Raw genomic sequence first — 19,714 nt, 5'->3', positions numbered from 1 at the left:
GTCTCAAAAAAATCAAAATCAAAACAAAACAAACCAACCAAACAAACAACACATGACCTTAAACAACTTGGGGAGAAAGGTTTATTACATTTTACAGGTTAGAGCCTATGATCATGAGACGTCAAGAGGAGACACCTGTAGCAGAAACCAGAGGAATGATTTACTGGATTGCTTCCTCTGGCTTGCTCAGCTACCACCTGCCCAATGATCCAACACCACAGTGGGCTGGACCCTCCTTCACCAATCAACGATCTAGAAACTGTCCCAGGAACATGCCCACAGGCCATCTGATGGAGGCCGATTCTTCAACTGAGGTTCCCTCTTCTGGAGTTCCTCTAGTCTGCCTTCAGCTGACAATAAAAACTAACCAGTACCCTTCCTGTTGCGGCCTCAGAGAACAGCAGCCATGGCCCTGCGCTACCTCATGGCTGTGGGTCTCAACAAGAGTCACAAGGTGACTAAGAACATCAGCAAGTCAAGGCACAGCTGACAGGCGGGCACCTCACAAAGCACACCAAGTTCTTGTGGTACATGATCCAGGAGGTGTGTGGCTTCGCGCCCTACGAACAGCGTGCCATGGAGATGCAAGGTCATCAAGAAGAGGACGGTGGGCACTTACATAGGCGCCAAGAACAACCGGAGGAGCTGAGCATTGTGCTGGCTGCCATGAGGAAGACAGAGGCCAAGAAGGACTGATCCTCACCCCCACCCCTGCTCCCAATAAATGTTGCCGTGGCACAGAAAACCAACCAACCAACCAACCAGCACATACGGTCACATAAAATAAAAAAGTTTAGTTTTCCATTGTGCGTTTTTAAGTTTTGCTTTCAAAAAGCATGTGTGTGTGTGTGTGTGTGTGTGTGTGTGTGTGTGTGTGTGTATGTGCACATAAATTCACACGGAACAACTTTCCAGTCAATGTTAGTGTTTCACTACGTGGGTCCAGGTGGTCAGGCCTGCTAACAAGGCCTTTACCCACTAAGCCATCTCACCAGCACTCTATACAGTTTGAAGTGCAGGTCTTGGATCCCATTTTAGTATAAAGTTTAAGTCGAATTCATTTTTTTACATATATACGTTTTTAATGTTTAAATTTAATTTTTTTATATGTATGGATGTTTTACCTACATGTATGTCTGCTCTCAACTTGCATGCCTGGTGCCCTTGGAGGCCAGAGGAGGATGGGATATTCTGGAATTGAAGTTATAGACAGTTGTGAGCCACCATGTGAGTGTTGGGAATCGAACTGGGTTCGCTGAAAGAGCAACTAGTGCTCTTAAGCACTGAGTCAGCTCTCCGGTCTTCATTTGTTTTTATTATAATAGTGTTTTTAGTTTTGCTCCTTTTTTTTTTAAAAAAAAGGTGTATACAGTATATTTACTCCATGTTTTCAAAAGAATTGAAAAAATTCAAATGATGTATAATCATTGTGTGGTATAGCCACTGTGTTACATAAGGCTTTTAAAAAAAAGTCTATGTAGCCTTGGTTGACCTGGGATTCAGGACACTCCAGAGAGCTGGGATTCCAGCATCATTTTGAAATAATTTACCTCATCCCTTTGAATTACAACACTCAATTCCATACTAACAGCAAAACCACAACGTAGGAAGATGTCTCTCTTCTAATACCAAACCTGTGTCTTGCAGGTTCTTTTTAGTGGTTGGTTTTACTACAACTGAATTTAAGTAACTACACAGAAATAATCTCAACACTAATTAGCATATCTTCCTGTGTCAAATATCTAGCGAAGACAAGGTTAGCAAAAGAAAAAATCGGGGCTTCCATCCTACAGTTTTTGCACCCAAGTTCAACCATTTTTCTAGGGCTTTAAAAAGAGGGGAAAAAGTTCAGAAAAAAATGGTTTTCGATGTCATTGACGTAGAAATACTGGGTTTTCTATTATACAATTTGTGAGCCCTTTGCCTAATAATGCGCCCTTGAACAACATCTTAACTTCGCCGACCTCTTTAAAATGAGAGTAATATCCAAGGGCTGGTTGCAGTTCTCCAAGTAAGTGCTTAGAAAAGTGTCAGGTACCACTAAAAGATCATTTCCCCCTCACAACTGAAAAGGACGGGAGCAAACACCATGACACCAGGAGCCTAGCTTGACAGCTTTCTGCATTCATACAAGCCCCTCGCCCTCCAGAGCCCCGGGCAGCCAGCACAGCAGTGACGTGAGAATGGAAGACTCCCGGCTCCAGGGGACTCAACGCCTTCTTCTGGACTCCGTGGGCGCCCGGAGACAGGTGGCACGCACACACAGAGCACAGGATGGCTCAGACTTTTTGGGTGCAGGAGAGGCTCAACCACCAGCGTCAAGCGCAGGTCAGCACACACGCCAGGGGCGCAGCACTCAGACTTCCGGGCCCAGGCCTTCGCGTTCCTGATTGGGCCGGTGACGACGCAGGCGTGCGTCCGAGGGCGGAAGGGGGCGTGTCCGCCTAGGAGTAGGCGAGATGGCGGCGTCAGGGGGTCGCCGGTGTGTTCGCTCGCTACCTGGAGTCATGCTGTGGCGGAGCAGGTACGGCCTGGCGGGAGGCTGCTGGGGCGGGGGCAGCCCGGACCAAGCCAGGCTGTGGGGAGAGGAGGAGCCATGTGTCGTCGCGGGCTCGCGGCGAGTAGGTCTGACAGGGACAGGAATGACACGGAGCCACCTTTACCTTTGCTCAAGAGCAGGCGCCACAGCCACCGCGTGGACTGTGAAATGAGTTCGGGTATGGCCTAAAGGCTCTCCTGGTCCTTTCCAGCTAGGTGGAACAAACTGATTATGCTGTCTGCTGGTCGCTAGAATGGAAGCGGAGCTGAACCCCCTTTTTTCAGGTATTCGCGTTCGCAGCAGAATGGTGTGGTTTGGAAGAGCACAGCACTACCAAGCGATTTCCACTCAAAGTCTTAAAGTTTTAAAGCTTTGAGGTGAAAGGTTTAGACTGGTTATCTGAAAAATCTGTGGTGGAATTGTGGGCTTTATCCTGCTGACCTCAAATGTCTATGTTCCTTAAGTTCCTAGGCTGCTCCAAGACCTGAGGGATCTTGTAAATGCCATTTATTTTGTCTGTTTGAGACAGAGTTTCGTTCTGTAACCCAGGCTGGCCTTGAAATCACTGCAATCCTCCTGTCTCATCCGCCCTCCAAGTGCTTCCCAAATGCTGGCATTACAGGCATGAGCCCCTGTTTATTCTTTCTGGGGGGATTGGGAGAGATGAGGAGTAAGTTCTTAACCCAGGGAGGAGTGAAGAAAGATAGTTCTCTATTTTGCTAAGTAACTCACTTCATAGCCAGCCCAGATTTGCATACAAGTGATTGATTGCCTGTGTCCATAGGGCTCTCAAAATGGCCTAGAACTACCTGGGTGTATAGTTTGTGAGCCCCCTGACATGGATGCTGGAAACCAAACTTTGGCCCTCTTAATTGCTGAGCCCTCTCTCCAACCCCAATATTGCTCATTTTTAAAAAACTATGTATGTGTATGGATGTACACATGTATGCCTGTGTACCCGTGTGTTCCTGGTGTTCATGGAAGCCAGAAGAAGACATTTAATCCACTGGAACTGTAGATACAGGTCGTTGTGAGCTGCCATTGGGTGCTGAGAATTGAACCCAGGTCCTCTGGAAGAGCTGCTCATGCTCTTAATCGCTGAGCCCTCTTTGCAGCCCCTGATGAATTTTAAGTGATGGTAAAAAAGGATGTGCCTCATTCACCATTAAAAAATGGAAGGCGGGGCTGGAGAGATGATGGCTCAGTGGTTAAGAGCATTGCCTGCTCTTCCAAAGGTCCTGAGTTCAATTCCCAGCAACCACATGGTGGCTCACAACCATCTGTAAAGAGGTTTGGTGCCCTCTTCTGGCCTGCAGACATACACACAGACAGAATATTGTATACATAATAAATAAATATAAAATAAAATAAAAAATGGAAGGCAAGGGCTGGAGAGATGGCTCAGAGGTTAAGAGCACTGGCTGCTCAGCCGGGCGGTGGTGGCACACGCCTGTAATCCCAGCACTCGGGAGGCAGAGGCAGGCGGATCTCTGTGAGTTCGAGACCAGCCTGGTCTACAAGAGCTAGTTCCAGGACAGGCTCCAAAACCACAGAGAAACCTTGTCTCGAAAAAACAAAAAAAAAAAAAAAAAAGAGCACTGGCTGCTCTTCCAGAGGTCCTGAGTTCAATTCCCAGCAACCACATGGTGGCTCACAACCATCTGTACTGACATCTGGCGCCCTCCTCTGGCATGCCGGCATACATCGAGGCAGAATGTTGTATACATAATAAATAAATAAATCTTAAAAAAAAAATGGAAGGCAAAACAAGTCATCCTTTAGTGCCAGTGATAGATAGGCAAGACTGGAATTTGGTTCAAGGGTGGAAAGGGATGAGGATATGTCTAGAATGCAGTTATCAAATGTGTTATATATTAAGGTATAAATAGATATACATAAGAGATAACATTTTTCTAAGTTTTAAGTAATATATTATCTAATTGTAAGAGGTAAATGAAGGCTCCATGTTGCAGGGAAGTTTTTCTTTTTTAAAAAAAAATTAATTTATTTTTGTTGTTTAGGTGTTTTGCCTGCAAGTATTTCTGTGCACCATGTGCATCCATGGTGAGCACAGAAGCTATTGGCATTACCCAGGATGGTGAGCCCAGGTGGGTGCTGGGAAATAAACTCAGGTACTCTGGAAGAGCAGCCAGTGCTCTGTAGCTTTGGAGCCTGTCCTGGAACTAGCTCTTGTAGACCAGGCTGGTCTCGAACTCACAGAGATCCACCTGCCTCTGTGTCCCAAGTGCTAGGATTAAAGGCGTGCGCCACCACCGCCCGGCTTCAGCCCCAAAGTTTTTCAGTAATTGAGTGATGTGTGATAACAGGAGAGAAGCATCTTGGGTTATAATTTAGAGTCATACATGTTTTCTAAACGTATTTGATGAGAGTGGGTAGGGAGATGATTCATCCGGAAAAAGTGGTAGCTGACCCACATTTGGTCCTTAGAAGTCTCGTGGACAGCTGAATTTAGTGATGCTCATCTGTAATTGCAGCTCGCCTATATTGAGGGGGCAGGTGAGGACAGGGTAGCTCGAGGAGCTCAGGGACTAGTGTAACAAGACTATGCTGCAGCAAGGTGCAATCAAGAACCAACTCCTGAAAGCTGTCCTCTGAGCGCCACATGCGTTCACGGTGTGAACTTGCGCTCTCTCGCTCTCGTACACACAAGACTGGTGCTGGCTTGGTGACTAATGCTCATAATCCAAATACTTGGGAAGTGGAGACAGGAGGTTCAGAAATTCAAGGCTGTCCTTGGCTACGTTGGTAGTTACAGGCTATCCTGGGTTTTATGAGACCATGTCTCAAACATTACTACCCCAGCCTGCTAAAAACTTGGTTTGGCTGAAATGTTTAACAAAGGTAGAGATTAGCAGTTATGCACCAATCTTCTGCCAGTTCCAGAAGGAGGTGGAGGTATAGATTGGGGCTCTGACAGCTGTAGTTTTTACAAGCACTCTAGGTTGTAAGTTCAGGCAAGTCTAGACAGTCTAATGGAAAAGGGGAATACTTTACTACTACCTTGTAGAATGTGGGGTAAAGCTTTCAAGAGACCTGCAACTTAGAGCTCTCTGGCTTTTGAAAATAGAGAGAAGTAAGGACTATAGTTAGAATGCTAGCACCCATGGTGATACTAAAAACATCTTGTGAGGCTGGAGAGGGTACTCAGTGGTTAAGAGCACTTGCTGTTCTTCCAGAGGACTGTGGTGATTCACAGCCTTCTGAAACTCCAATTCCAGGGCATTAGAAACCCTCTCTGGCCTCCATGGGCACTGCATACACATGGTGCACAGATATACACATAGGCAAAACACACACACACACGAGATCTTGGCAGTTTTCTGTAAAAATTAAAGATGTACAAACACTGTCTCTAAGCAGAGTGTGTTGCTTGCTCACCTGGCTGTCTTTAAACTTTGGTGGAAATAAAACTAAAGAAAAAAAAACTTTGAGGCAGGCAGATCTCTGTGAGTTCGAGGCCAGCCTGGTCTACAAGAGCTAGTTCCAGTAAAGCTCCAAAGCTACAGAAAAACCCTGTCTTGAAAAAACAAAACAAACAAACAAAAAACAAAAAAAATTTTTTAAAGTCCCCCCCACACATGGGACTGGAGAGGTGACTCAGCCCTTAAAAGCACTTATTACTCTCACAGAGGACCTGGATTGGGTTCCCAACAGCAACTTGGTAACTAGTTTCAAGAGATCTGATGCCCTTTTCTCTCCTTGTGGGCACTGTACGCATATATGAATACATACAGGCAAAAAACAATATAAAAACATTTGCAACTGGGAACAGACCAGCCTGGGTGGATTGGTAATTGGAACTTGGTATAGTCAGTAATAATGGTACATGCACGTACCTGCAGGCAAAACACTCATATATAAAAATCTTAAATGATATTTTTAATGTCATTACTTTTAGTATTAGTATTTGTATATGTAAGTAAGTGGTAGGCCCTAGACTAAAGGTTTTACGTGGTGGACTTAGCGCTAATGAGGTGGGCTCTGATTTTAAAGGTGAGGGAATTGATTGCACAGGATTTGAACCAAAATTTGAGCCAAAGCCAAGTGCTTACACTCATTTTATTTTGGTTTCGTGAAAGGCTCTCATTCTGGTCCTCCAGCCTCAGCCTTCCAAGTGTTGGGATTACATGTGTGTGTCACCACACCTGGCTTTAAAATAGCCTACTTGAAGATTTGTACCCTTGGTTTTCTTTGTAAGAGACACCTGACTGAACTTATCTGTTCTTCTCTCTGGGCCTTATTTTTTTTTTCTTTTTCCTTTTCAAAACATTTAATGTTTATCATGTTTTGTGAGCTTGTATGTCTGCACCACATGCCTGGTACCCATAGAGGCCAGAAGAAGGCATTGGGTCCCTTGGAACTGTAGTGAGACAGGTGGTTTGTAACTACCGTGTGGACACCGGGAATCAAACCCAGGTCCTTTCTTACAAACTGTATATTCAGACCTTTGGCAAGGCACAAGAACTTTACCTTCACTTCTTAGTCTGCCCACTTTTCACTGTCATTATCCAAGTCACCCCTTCTCCCATAAGAATGCCTTCAATACCAGTGTCATTGTTTGACTCTTGGCCCTCTGTTTCCTGTTTGCCACAGACAGACACAATGGTCTTTTCAAAACAGAACCAAGACTAGCCTCTCTGTCTTGCTCCCATCTCAGGCCTCTGTTTCCCCTTTCCTCCTCACTCAAGTTTCTTGCTACTCTGTGTACCATCGCTGGTCTTCGGCATTTGCTGTCTTTTCTACCCGCTATGTGGGTTGCACCCTGTCTTAGTTAGGGTTTCTGTTGCTGTGATGGAACACCTTGACCAAAGCCTGCTTTCTTATAGAACCCAGGACTACCAGCCCAGGGATGGCCCCACCCACAATGAACTGGACCCACCCCAATCAGTCACTAATTAAGAAATATGCCCTACAATCTTGACTGCCTTCTGCAGCACACAGTGTCTTCTAATCTCAGGCTGGCTCTACCCCACTGCTGCTGCCATTCTTGGTGTCATCTCATGGCATTGGCATCTCACCAGTAGCCTTTCCTGGGCTCCCTTCCGGGACCCCAGCCCCGCCACACAGTACTAAGCCTCAGCTGCTATCCGTGACCCCTTCAGGTCTTCAAAATCAGTACTACCTGCTTGACTTCTAGACTCCCAACTTCGACTGCCAGCATGAGATACAACCTTGGATGTTTCTAGAACACAGCTTCTGTGTGCTGAACCTGAAGGAACCCTTTACAGAAGACTTCACCTCAACGATGCTGGTTTCTTCTTAATCACCCCTAATTTCTTAGCTCTAGATAACCAGCATCAACTGTCCCAATCACACAAAGGTTCCACCTCAGTGTTGCCTCTTGTGAATCATGGCTGACTAGAATGGCACCTCTTCAGCCCCAGCTGACTGGAATGACAGGATCTTAATTCAGAATAGCAAACAGCCCTAATAGAATCTTTAAACTCCCTTTTAAAACCCACAAGCCAGGCCTCATATTGTCTGTACTGCTTTAACAGTCTTATCTCCCAAGCTCCTACAGAACAGCTCATTGAGCTCTCAATACTCAATTTTTTTTTGTTGTTTATTTGTTTGTTGTTTTATTCTTTTTTAAAGCCCAAAGTTCCCAAAAGATGGTCGGGTCTGTCATAGCAATACCCCACTGTACCAGCTTGTCTTAGTTAGGGTTTCTAACACCACAACCAAAGTATCTTTTTTTTTTTTTTTTTTTTTTGGTTTTTCGAGACAGGGTTTATCTGTGGCTTTGGAGCCTGTCCTGGAACTAGCTCTGTAGACCAGGCTGGTCTCGAACTCACAGAGATCCGCCTGCCTCTGCCTCCCAAGTGCTGGGATTAAAGGCGTGCGCCACCATTTGAGAGGAAAAGGGTTTCTTTTTTTTATTTATTTATTTAACTTTATTATGTTCGTTGGTGTGAAGGTGTCAGATCTCGTGGAATTACATTTTCAGACAGTTGTGAGCTGCCATGTGGGTGCTGGGAATCGAACCCGGGTCCTCTGGAAGAGCAGTCAGTGCTCTTAACCACTGAGCCATCTCTCCAGCCCCGGAAAAGGGTTTCTTCAGCTTATGTTTCCATATAACAATTCATCATCAAAGGCAGGAACTCACACGGAACAGGAACCTGGAGGCAGGAACTGATACAGAGGCCATGGAGGAGTGCTGCTTGCTCCTCATGGCTTGCTCAGCCTACTTTTTTTTTTTTTCTCAAGATAGGGTTGTTTCTCTTTGGCCCCTGTCCTGGAACTAGCTCTTGTAAACCAGGCTGGCCTCAAACTCACAGAGATCCACCTGCCTCTGCCTCCTGAGTGCTGGGGTTAAAGGTGTGCACCACTATTGCCTGGCTCAGCCTGCTTTAATATAGAGTCCAGGACCACCAGCCCAGAGGTGGCCCCACCCACAAAGGACTGCATCCTCCCCCATCAATCATTAATTAAGAAGTTGCCCTAGGTGCTGGCGAGATGGCTTTGCAGTGAAGAGCACTGGCTGCTGCTCTTCAATTCCCAGCACCCACACAACAGCTCACAACCATTTGAAACTAGTTCCAGGGAATCCAGTATCCTCTTCTAGACTCTGAGAGTATCAGATACAGACAAACATGCGGGCAAAATATCCATACATGTAACATAGAAATCTTTAAAAGTAAAAAAAAAAAGAAGAAGAAAAAAAGAAAAGCTGGGCATGGTGATGCAGACCTTTAATCCCAGCACTTGGGAGGTGGAGGCAGGCGGATCTCAGTGAGTTTGAAGACAGCCTTATCTGCAAAGCAAGTTCTAGGACAGCCAGCACTACATAAGAGATCCTGGTAGTTGTTGGTGGTGTTATTGTTGTTATTAAGGAATTGTGGGGGAAGAGGTGATGGCTCAGTGAGTTAGACAAGTGCTTACTGCCTGTCTTAGTCACTGTTTCATTGTTGTGAAGAGACACCATGACCAATTCAACATTTAGAAAAGGAATCATTTTCCTAGAGGTTTGTTTACAGTTTCAGTTAGTCATTATGGCTACGAAGAGACAGTAATGGTGCTGGAGCAGTAGCTGAGGGCTTTATATCCTAATCCTCAGGCAGCAGGCTTTGCAGGGGGGGAGGGAGAGGAGAGAAAGACAGAGAGGGAGAGAGAGACTGGACCTATCATGGGCTTTTGAAATCTCCAAGCCCATCCCCAGTGAATACATGAGTCTATGGGGGCCATTCTCCCTCAGAACCACCACACTGCTCAAGCATGAGGTCTGGACTTAGATTCCTCACACTTAAAAGATGAGCATGGCTGTGCCCAGGCTTGGAGCTGTAGTGTTGAAGGGAGAGCAGAGACAGAAAGGAGTACTGGGGCTTGCTGGCCGCCAGCCTCACTTTGAGAGATCCTGTGTCAAAGGGATAAGACAGGTGACAGAGTAGGGCACCCACATCCCTGTCTATGCACATCCAAGTCCCGCCCTCACCCACCGTGTCTTTGGTTTTTACCTATGCAAGTGAGGTGAAGGAGAACGTCCTTTCCTTCATGATGAGTAAATCCAGGAGCATTTTCTGATTCTTTAAAAAACCTTTTAAGTACTTCTCGTTGCTGGGGAAGGAATGTTCAGAAAGCCTGGCGGTGCAACCAACACAGTTGTATGTGGTAATAGTTTAAGCTACTTGAAAAGTGGAGGCAAGTGGATCACTTGTACCTGGTACCCTTCACTCGTTGCTACAAAGAAGACTAGAAAATGAAGGCAATAGGTATCTAAAAAAGGAAGCAGATTTGTAAACATCTGGCCTGCTGTGACACAATAGAAAGCTCTGGGGGAGAAGCCAGTTGAAAGCGTGCTACCCCAGGCCAGGAAATCTGTTGAGAATAAATTCAGTTTTAGATGATTCAGAGTAGATGGTGGGGAAGCTGATTGCGAATCTAGACATCAGGGGCTCTGGAGGCACAGTTGAAGTAGTGAGTAGCCCTTTAAAGCTATGTGCCTGGGAGCCGTTCCAGGGAGAGAGTCTGGGTTGGGGGGGAAAAGTCTGTACCTGGGCATGGCTGCATATCAAAGTTAGAAAGCAAAAGAGAATCTGCAAAAAAGACTGACAAAGTCCCAGAAAGCTAGGAGGAGGATTCATGGTCCCAGAAGTCAGGAGATTCAGGGAGACAAAAAAGAAAAAGACAAACTTTTTTGCTGCTGCCAAGAAAGAGACCTGGTTCAGTGACATTGGGAGCGTGGAAGGTGCTGGTGACCTTGACTGAAGGTGATGTGATAGGAACAAAATGTGACGACGTGATTGACAGTGAAGGCAGGCAGCCCTTCAAAGGCTGTGATGGAAGAGAAGAAAGATGGGGTGGAAACTGGAGAGAGACGTGGTGCACATCTCAGGAATTACAGTATTTATGTCATGAGAGACAAGCTGCGGGGGAAGCTGGGTGCATACTCAGTGTGTGTATCCAGAGGTGGTGGACAAGTGGTTATGGGTTGTGTCATCCTCACCCTCCCAGACCTTTGAGTTAGGAACAGTAGAGCAGTGTCTAGAGCCCTCCCCCTCCCTTTTTGTTTTGTTTTGGTTTTGTGTTTTGAGATATTCTCTTGCTATGTTGCCCAGACTAGTCCTGAACTCTCAATCCTCCTGCATCAGTCTCCCAGCACAGTCCACTAATTCCACTTGAAAAGCAGGGCTGTAGGCTCCTGTTCTCAGATGGGGCAGTGCCCAGTCCTGTTAACAGCTGTCCACAGGCTGAGACGCCCCATTCTTCACATAGAGGAGGAGCCAGGTCTGGCACAGAAGCCACAGCGGCACCACGTGGGGAGGGTGTTTACAAGTTAAGTTGTTTGAGAAAAACAAATCAAAGTACTGAAACCTGATAATGTTTATAGGAATTAATTACTAAATACCATAAGGTAAACAATATGTACAAAAGTTATAAATGCATTTCTGTTTTTCACAAAAAAAATCAATTTGGATGTTTATAATAATGAAAGTTACTACTTTTATATTATAAAGTGCTTCAAAGAAGAAAGAAACATTTACTGGCAAGGATATAGTTTCTCTATTTAGATTTCAGATCAGTATTTTGGAAACTGAAGCATGGTATGATGGTGCATACCTTTAATCCTACAACCCAGGAGGCAGAGGCCAGAGTATCTCTGCAAGTTCAAAACTATGCTAGCCTAAATAGTGAGTTCTAGGCTAGTCAGGGCTACATACTGAGACCTTGCCTCCAAACAAAAAAAAAACCACCTGTATATGTGAGTGCTTACACATGATGTATGTGCATCATATAAGTACCTGGTGCCCAAACAGGCATTTCAGAAACTAGGGTGTTACCTAAATTGAAACTCAAAGCATTGGAGGTTTGCTCTTTGATGAGCAAATTCTAGCGGCTAACCAGACACAGTGCTCTGCGTCCCAGTGCAGTCATTTACCACCACTGGCATGTATCTGATTTCCCCAGGGGAAGTGGGCTTCTCAGATCACGCCTCTTAGAGTAGGTAAGTGGTCCTTTACGTCTGCTCACTCTCTCACTGGGTAGAGTAGCCACAAAAGACAGTTAAAACATTGCACACCAGAGTCACCATGGTAGTGCACAAACATAATCCCAGTGCTAGTGAGCAGCACAGGAAAGGGGAACATTCAAGGCCAGTCTGAGCTACATGGTGAGACTGCGTCTCAAAACAACAATTCACTGGAGGAGAAGGGAAGGAGGGAGAAAAAGAAAGAAAACATTCAAACTGGTAGAGCCAGTGAGACTAGCTCAGTGTAGTATGTTGGTGGCCACTCCTCCCAATTCGTCCTTCAGTATAAATATTTGAAGCATTGAGTTTTTCAGCTTCTGGCATATAGGTAGGTTCAAGGGACACGGGTCCTTGTATACGGATCTGTGTGCAGCTCTTGGTTCGTGTGCAGAAACACCTGCAGAAAAGCTAGGCTTTGAGACCTTGTTTCCCTGCTTGTTAAGATCTCACATTAATGATGAAAAAATTTTATTGTATAGTAGTTTCAAACTTAGACAAGTTGTTAAAAATAGTGGCTAGAAATCCCAGATATGCTTACTCAGACTCTGTAAACTTCATGTTGTTTGTATTCTCTTTTCCTGTATGGATCCTTAGGGCATTTCTTTAAGTGTGGTGTGGTGGTTAAAGCCATGAAGCTCACATTAATACAATATTGTAGAATCTCCAGATTGTATTAATGTTGCCAAGCTAGGCTTGGTAACCACACCTATAATCCCAGCACTCAGGAAATGGAGGCAGGAGGACAAGGAGTTCAGGGTTATCCTCAGCTACATAGTAAGCTTAAGGTCACAACCTTGGCTGCAGGGGGAATTGCCGGTTAGTGGGGCAGGGAGAGATGGCTCAGTAGTGAAGAGTGTATAATGCTGCTCTGAGAGACGACCCACATTCAGTTCCCAGCACCTGTTGGGCCACTCCAGCCTCTCCAGTTGGATCTGACTTCTTCCCCTGGCCTCCACAGGCACCTGTCCTCATGTGCATATACTCACGTAGAGACACATGCACAGAGCTAAAAAATAATTTACATTTTTAAAGTTGCCAACTGATTCATCAGTTTTATTTTATTTTTGCAATGTTTCTTAGAGGCTTCCCATCTGTGAGCTTTTAGCAGGCAGTGCGCACTTTTATTGGCTCATCTACAGTGCATTCTCCATCAGCTGGACAGTGTGCCTTTTGTGGAGTCACTCTTAAGTATCAGGCACCAGAATAGCCCACATTCTCTTCAAGGAAAGTCAGTAGGTCAAATAAGTCAATTCTGTTTCTAAATAGAATCAAAAATTTGATGTTTAATAATTGGTTTTTCTTGGTTGTAGCCCCTGCCACTCTGAATACACCCCCATGTACCATTTCCTGGGGTCCTTACGGAAGCTGCCTCTTCACACCTTTAACACAGGTAAGGAGCAAGTGAAACTGTTGCTGCCTCACCATCTGTTCATGCAACTGGAAGCTGAGAAAGCATAGGGTTGTTAGAATTAAATACCTTTGACGCACGCCTATAAATCCTGTCACCGGGCATGCCAGCACTGGAGCCTCCGCAACTATTTCATTGTCTGAGTGGCACTCTTGTGTGACTGCATCCTTGTTCGAGATTTGTGTCTAGCTTTTTCTGCCACAGAAAGCCCTGTAGTAATACCTTTGTCACTTCCAGGATAACTGTGAAGAGGTAGAGGGTCTCTGTAAGCTTGGCATGGTGGTGCATGCCTATAATGCCAGCTGTCAGTAGATGGAGACAGAAAGATAATAGGTTTGGAAACAGCTGGAGCTATGGTGAGACTCTGTAGAAAGTTTATGTATTTGCACTTTAGTATTGAGGCCAAATTACTCCTCAGAGAGTCTGTTCCAGTTGAGACCCACGAGTAGAAAGTGCTGTGGTGAAGACTTGGTGGTCTGGTAAGAGAAGATTGTGTTGTCTTTATTACCTACATATCCTTTTGTTTACTGTGTTGAATGCTGTTTTTAATGACCCGATACCTTTCCCGGGAATAAGATGAGGTGGCTGACGAGAACGACAGAAAGCCTGCTCAAACATGGTAGTTAATGAGAACACGTGTGGCTCTTACTGGTTAGTAGTTGCATGCTGGACCACGCAGGGACAGCCTCAGCAATGAACCTGTAGTCTTCATTTCATTCTGCAGAGGAGCAACCTCTCTGCTCATGGAGCCATGATTCAAAGGAGAGATGACCATTTCTGTTTCCCAGCCTCCTTTGAAAGAGCAGGAGAGACACTGAAGACATCCTCAGTGCTTAGGAGCATGAGCTTGCCGAGGACCTGGGGTCAGTTCCCAGTGCCCATGTTTGGGCAGTTTACAGCTGATACAGTCTATAGGTCCTGATCAGGTTGATTCTCTCTGCCAGTTAAAGAATTAAAAGGAAGGAAGGATTTTGAGCAAAACAGGTAGCAGCAGAGAAATCTTAAGCACTGTTGACAGAATCAACAGCGGTTAAGGGAATGGGTTCACTCTGGGTGAGGAGACACAGGCATGTAGCAGAGAAAAAGATGCTCCTCAAAGAAAAGGGAAACTGGAGAGCCGAAAAGCCCAGTCTCTTCTCAAGGGCAGGGCCTTTTAAGTCTCTGAACTGCTTCACGCCTAAAAAGAATTGATGGTGAAGAAGCAGAGTGCCTCAGAGCAGGATTGATCCAAGGGGCTGTTATATAACCAATGGCCAAGATGTGGAACACAGGACAGCAGTTGTGATGTGTCTATCTGTGAAGCTTGTCATATGAGTGGGGTAGATCTGTAACATAAAAGCGACACTTTTGGTGGTATTATAGTTCCTGCTGAGAGCATAGTTAGGAAATAGCCGGGGCAGTTTTGCCCTTAGGACGAGAACAGGCAAGAAAGCCGCCCAAAGAGTCCCCAGCAGGCTCGATGATTTCTCTGCCACCATTGATTATCTACGGTAAGATAAACTGTGGAGGGGGCCGGCCATGGACTCCTTAAAGAGTTCAGGGAACCGTCCAGCCTATTTAAGTATGGAAGTCAGCCACCGAATTTCTGCTACTATAACCTCGTGGAAAACATTAAAAGACAAGCTAATGAGGGGAGTTCCTCAACATCGTAATTAACATAAGTTTCATTTGACAAAATGAGGCATAATTGTGTAGCTGGGGTCTATGCACCAGAACCTTTTTACCAGAATCGTGTAGAAACCCTCTTAGCAGTACCTTACCAGCAAGAGATGCCTCTGCCTGTGTGCCTTCTGTAGTGTCCTGTGGAGGGGACAATATGGGTCCAACCTGAGGAAAATCTAGGTTCCTCTGCTGAAGTCACAACTAATTTACATTTTAAAAGAGAAATATCTTTTTTTAAATAGCGTTATACAGCAATGTCCGTGGGGTCATGGTTTTGGTCCCCACCCCCCCCTATAGGAATTCTCTTTGTAGCCCTGGCTGACCTGGAACTCACCCTGTAGATCAGGCTAGCCTTGAACTGAGGGGTACACTGGTCTCTGTCTCCTGAGTGCTGGTATGAAAAGCTTGTACCACCACTGCTCAGCTCATTTTGCTGTCTTGACTAATTCCCCAAACCTGTGGGTTTGACTACAGGGTATCTGGCTGGGACTAAAGGTATTTACACCTTTAGTCTCAGTACTTGGAACTTGGAGGCAGGAAGAACAGGAAATTCACAGCCAGGTGTACCTACATGTTGCCTTCTAGGCCAGTCTAGATTACAGTGAAACCCTGTCTTTTGTTTTTTTTTTTTATTTTCAAGATAATGTTTCTTTGTGCAACAGCTCTGATTGCCCTGGAACTCGATTTGTGGACCAGGCTGGCCTCGAACTCACTGAGATCTGCCTGCCTCTGCCTTCTGAGTGCTGGGATTAAAGACTTTCGCTGAGACCGCCTGGCTGAGAGTGAATATGAGAAGACATAGCATCTCATATCACAGCTGAAAAGTGCTCTTCTAGGAACAGATAGTGTTATCAGGAAGAGAAATAGAATATTCAAATAATATCTAATGAGAAATAGATACCCAAATAATATCTCATAAGGTTAGCATAGTGCCTGTTCCTTTTAAACCTGGCTATACTTTTCTGCTGGGTGTTGAAGACTATGTAGGTGGCCAAATTTAGTTTTTATTTGTTTATTTTCATTTTTTGGTCAAGGCCAGTTGAAGATCTGCTCCTCCAGGGTTACTTGGGCTTAGGAGAGGCCTCAGTCTCCTTGAGTCTTTCTTTTGTGAGTTAATCTCCCTGTGAGGATAAGTCAAAGGCCTGACTTGACCATTGCTTCATTTGGGAGTGTGGAAGCATTTTTTGTCATCTTTGTTGACCCTCTTCTTTGCAGGGTTGGCACTGGTCAGAGTCCACTCCTCCCTCAACAAGAGAACAAATGATTTTTTCACAGTTATAGTACAGGATATTTTGAGAGATGCCCCACGGTTTCCTGGGATTTAGCTGACCTTGGAGGTCAAGGAGGAATATAGTCTCCCTTTTAGTTCCTCTGACCACATCAGTATATACTTCCAAATATGGTTATTGAACATCCAGAGATTTGTTTTGTTTTGTTTTGTTTTGTTTCTCAGGACGGGGTTTCTCTGTGTAGTCCTGACTGTCCTGGAACTCATTTTGTAGTCCAGGCTGGCCTTGAACTCAGAGATCCGCCTGCCTCTGCCTCCCAAGTGCTGGCTTAGTTTGGTATTTTTAACAATGTGTAATATTTAGGTGAAGCCTGAATGGAAATTAAGCCCTTTAAAAATAAACCTTGATTATACATACCTAAGTTTACTACATCTAGAATCTGTGGGTCCATCCTGTAATATTTAGCAATATCTGGGTGATCTGCACGTAAAAGAAAATTTGGACATAGAAAGTTTTAGGGGAATTTTCCTCTTGTTTATGGAGTAGTTCTAATTGAAGGATGGCATTATAATTAAGAGTTGCCCCTAGAAGCCACTTTTAGTTTTTCTTAGAGGGTTGAGAGAAAGTCTAAAGCTTTCTTTTAAGCAACTGAGGGTCTAACCTGCTCCAGTTGTCCAGGAGACAGGTGGGAAAGAAACTTGAAGGAATCTTGGAGGATTTCGTTCCCATATGTAAAGTGAAAACGAAATTGTGAGAGGTGGGTGGAGGTTAGGTTCCCCTAATCCTCCTCAAGTCTCTCAGACCAGCATCCAGAGAAGGCAATTATCTTGCCAATTGCAGGGTGGTCAATGTGACCTGCACACCCAAGGCTGGTTCCCAGTGTGGGACTAAGTTGCACTTATCCATGCCTGCAGTTCCACATATACCCTAAGCACCATTATTGGTTTTAGTTTCCTTCAAACCTCCTCCATAGGACAGCTCAAAGAAAGTCCTGATTCTGAGACAAACACTGGCCTCACCCTAAGGACAAAGGGAGGTGGAGAGCAGGCTAGTTCCCCCCCTAACCTTATCTGTTGGACAGTCAAGGTTAAGACAACACGGCTTTCTGAGAGACAGAGCTTTTGGGTTTTTATTTGTTTTCCTGGGATCTAAATAATGACCTGTTTTGTGATGTAAGCTGACCTCTAGCTCCTGCAAAGGGGAGTAGGACCCTAGTGAATCTGAAGGGGATCACTTGTTCTGTCTTAGGGTCTGCCTAATCTCATGTCCATTTTTCTTTTGAGCTTTAAATTTTTCTTGTTATTTTTAAATCTAGATAGAAAGCATGATAAACACCTGTGATCTGTCTGTCTACCTATCATCAGTCTGTCTGTCTGTCTATCTATCCATCCATCCATCCATCTATCCAAATATAAGTGTTCACAACAGAACCACCAAACAGGGCTGGAGAGATGGCTCAGTGGTTAAGAGCATTGCCTGCTCTTCCAAAGGTTCTGAGTTCAGCCGGGTGGTGGTGGCGCACGCCTTTAATCCCAGCACTCGGGAGGCAGAGACAGGCGGATCTCTGTGAGTTCGAGGCCAGCCTGGTCTACAAGAGCTAGTTCCGGGACAGGCACCAAAGCTACAGAGAAAGCCTGTCTCAAAAAACCAAAAAAAAAAAAACCAAAAAAAAAAAAAAAAACAAAGGTTCTGAGTTCAATGCCCGGCAACCACATGGTGGCTCATTACCATCTGTAATGAGGTCTGGTGCCCTCTTCTGGCCTGCAGACATACACACAGACAGAATATTGTATAAATAAATAAATAAATATTTAAAAAAAAAACACCACCAAACAAGACCACTCCATGGGTAGAAAAGAAGTTTATTGGGGAACAGATTGCCCAGCTGTCTCACTGGATAGAGAACAGCAGCCCAGCCTGGGAGTGCAAGGGCCTTCACAGGGTTACTGAAGGCTTGGGATTTTTTTTTTCTTGTCTTGGGTAAAACAGGATACCCCAGCTGAGCCCACCAGAAGGGGCCTGTGCCTGATGTAGTCAGGTCGTTTTATGAGGTGAATGGCCTGTTAGGGAGGAATGAGAAAGCTGCACTTGTCTGATGAGCAAAGGTCCCCGAGTCACTGGGTTTTCTGAGAAATGCTGAGGGTTAGGTTTCTGTTTTCTCATGACTATCTGCCCCAGGTAAGCTTGGGTAGCCATTGCAGGGCACCAGCAACTATGCCAATATCTTAGGGGGCCCAATTTGTGTCCTCACCCTAAATTAGGAGGATTCTTACAATTCATCTTATGAAAATTGGGTTGAAGTCCCTGTAATTTAAAGGATGGTAAACATAGGACAAAAAATGTAAAAGAACTCAGAAAGTGGCCATATTAGATGGTTTCTTTTCTAAATCTCTGCTATTGTAACTGAAAGGCTTGATATTAAAACAGAGCAGAACATTTAGAAAAAAAATACATCTTAGAGGCCTGGTGTTGCCTCTTACGTCTAATAAAAAAAAGAGATACAGAAATAACCTGAGATTTTACTAGGAAAGGATTTGGTTTATGCCACGTGATTGCGTTAACAAGATGACAGTGAAATCACATGGCATTGGTCTTTATAATATTACCAGAGATAGCAGCCAACCACACAGTTGCTTCTATCTTGATGAAGCCATTGCTTTTTATTCAAGTTTAGCCTGGCTCCCTGATAAGATGAACCCCTTTCCCATCAGAGACAGGTCCCTGTGAGATCCACACATCTCACAGATTAAATGTGCATCTTTAAAGAGACAATTTAGTTAGTTAGCATGGGTATAAGAGGAAGTAGTACCATGGCCTCCTCAGCTGGGAAGTCCCCATTGGCAAAATAAAGAGGAAGGAATCCCATAGTCTAAACTCAGGGGAGCAGCATAGCTCGGATCAGTTGGAGGTCTCTCAGATAACTTCTTTTTTTCTAGAGAGAGAGAGAATTTTCCCACCATCCAGTTTAAGTTCAAAAGAGTAGCGGGTCTGTCTCAGTCTCTAGGGGGCAGAAAACACAGGTGCTTTGAAAAAAAAAATCCAAAGGTTTGTCTGTTTTCACATAGTAACTATTTCCCTAAAAATGTCCTCCATTCAGGCATTGGGATCAATGACCAGGCGAAGGCAGCATTGCTATGGAGCGAGACCCTAAGTTAGTAGTATAGTTGTAGTGCCTTTTCTCAGGTGCTAGTCACCAAACTGTTTGTTTCCTAGGGTACACACTCGCTCCCTTGTAAAAGAGAAGAAAATAAATTCCCAGTCCCATTTCAGGACAGGGGAAGGTACCAGGCTCAACTTCCATCTTTTCTGGGGTCAGCCTGATTTCTAACCTTGATGAGTCTGTTCCTCAGAAGACATCCTGGACAAGCCCCAAAATGATACAGTCTTGC

General features: G+C 44.9%; 1 protein-coding gene and 1 pseudogene across 4 annotated transcripts in view; both read left to right on the top strand.

Annotated features, from left to right (window-relative positions):
* The first annotated feature begins 406 nt into the window (after positions 1–406).
* Positions 407–696, top strand: LOC121459861 (annotated as a pseudogene).
* Positions 697–2,418: 1,722 nt separating this feature from the next.
* LOC121459306 (phosphatidylserine decarboxylase proenzyme, mitochondrial) overlaps positions 2,419–19,714 on the top strand; it is a 55,194-nt gene continuing 37,898 nt past the window's right edge. The window contains exons 1-2 of one of the 4 annotated variants that reach the window (XM_041668872.1): positions 2,419–2,524; positions 13,337–13,416. In XM_041668872.1, coding sequence (XP_041524806.1) covers positions 2,460–2,524; positions 13,337–13,416 — 145 coding nt within the window. In that variant the 5' untranslated portion in view covers positions 2,419–2,459. Of the gene's footprint in view, positions 2,525–2,778; positions 2,824–13,336; positions 13,417–19,714 lie in introns of those variants that run through there. The other 3 variants (XM_041668873.1, XM_041668877.1, XM_041668880.1) reach the window with 3 other exon arrangements.

Source organism: Microtus oregoni, unplaced genomic scaffold (genome assembly GCF_018167655.1).
Source record: "Microtus oregoni isolate MIOR12 unplaced genomic scaffold, Mior012 000019F_ref0000042, whole genome shotgun sequence".
NCBI lineage: Eukaryota > Metazoa > Chordata > Mammalia > Rodentia > Cricetidae > Microtus > Microtus oregoni.
Note: the sequence above shows the minus strand (reverse complement) of the source record. Positions and strands in the feature narration are given on the sequence as shown.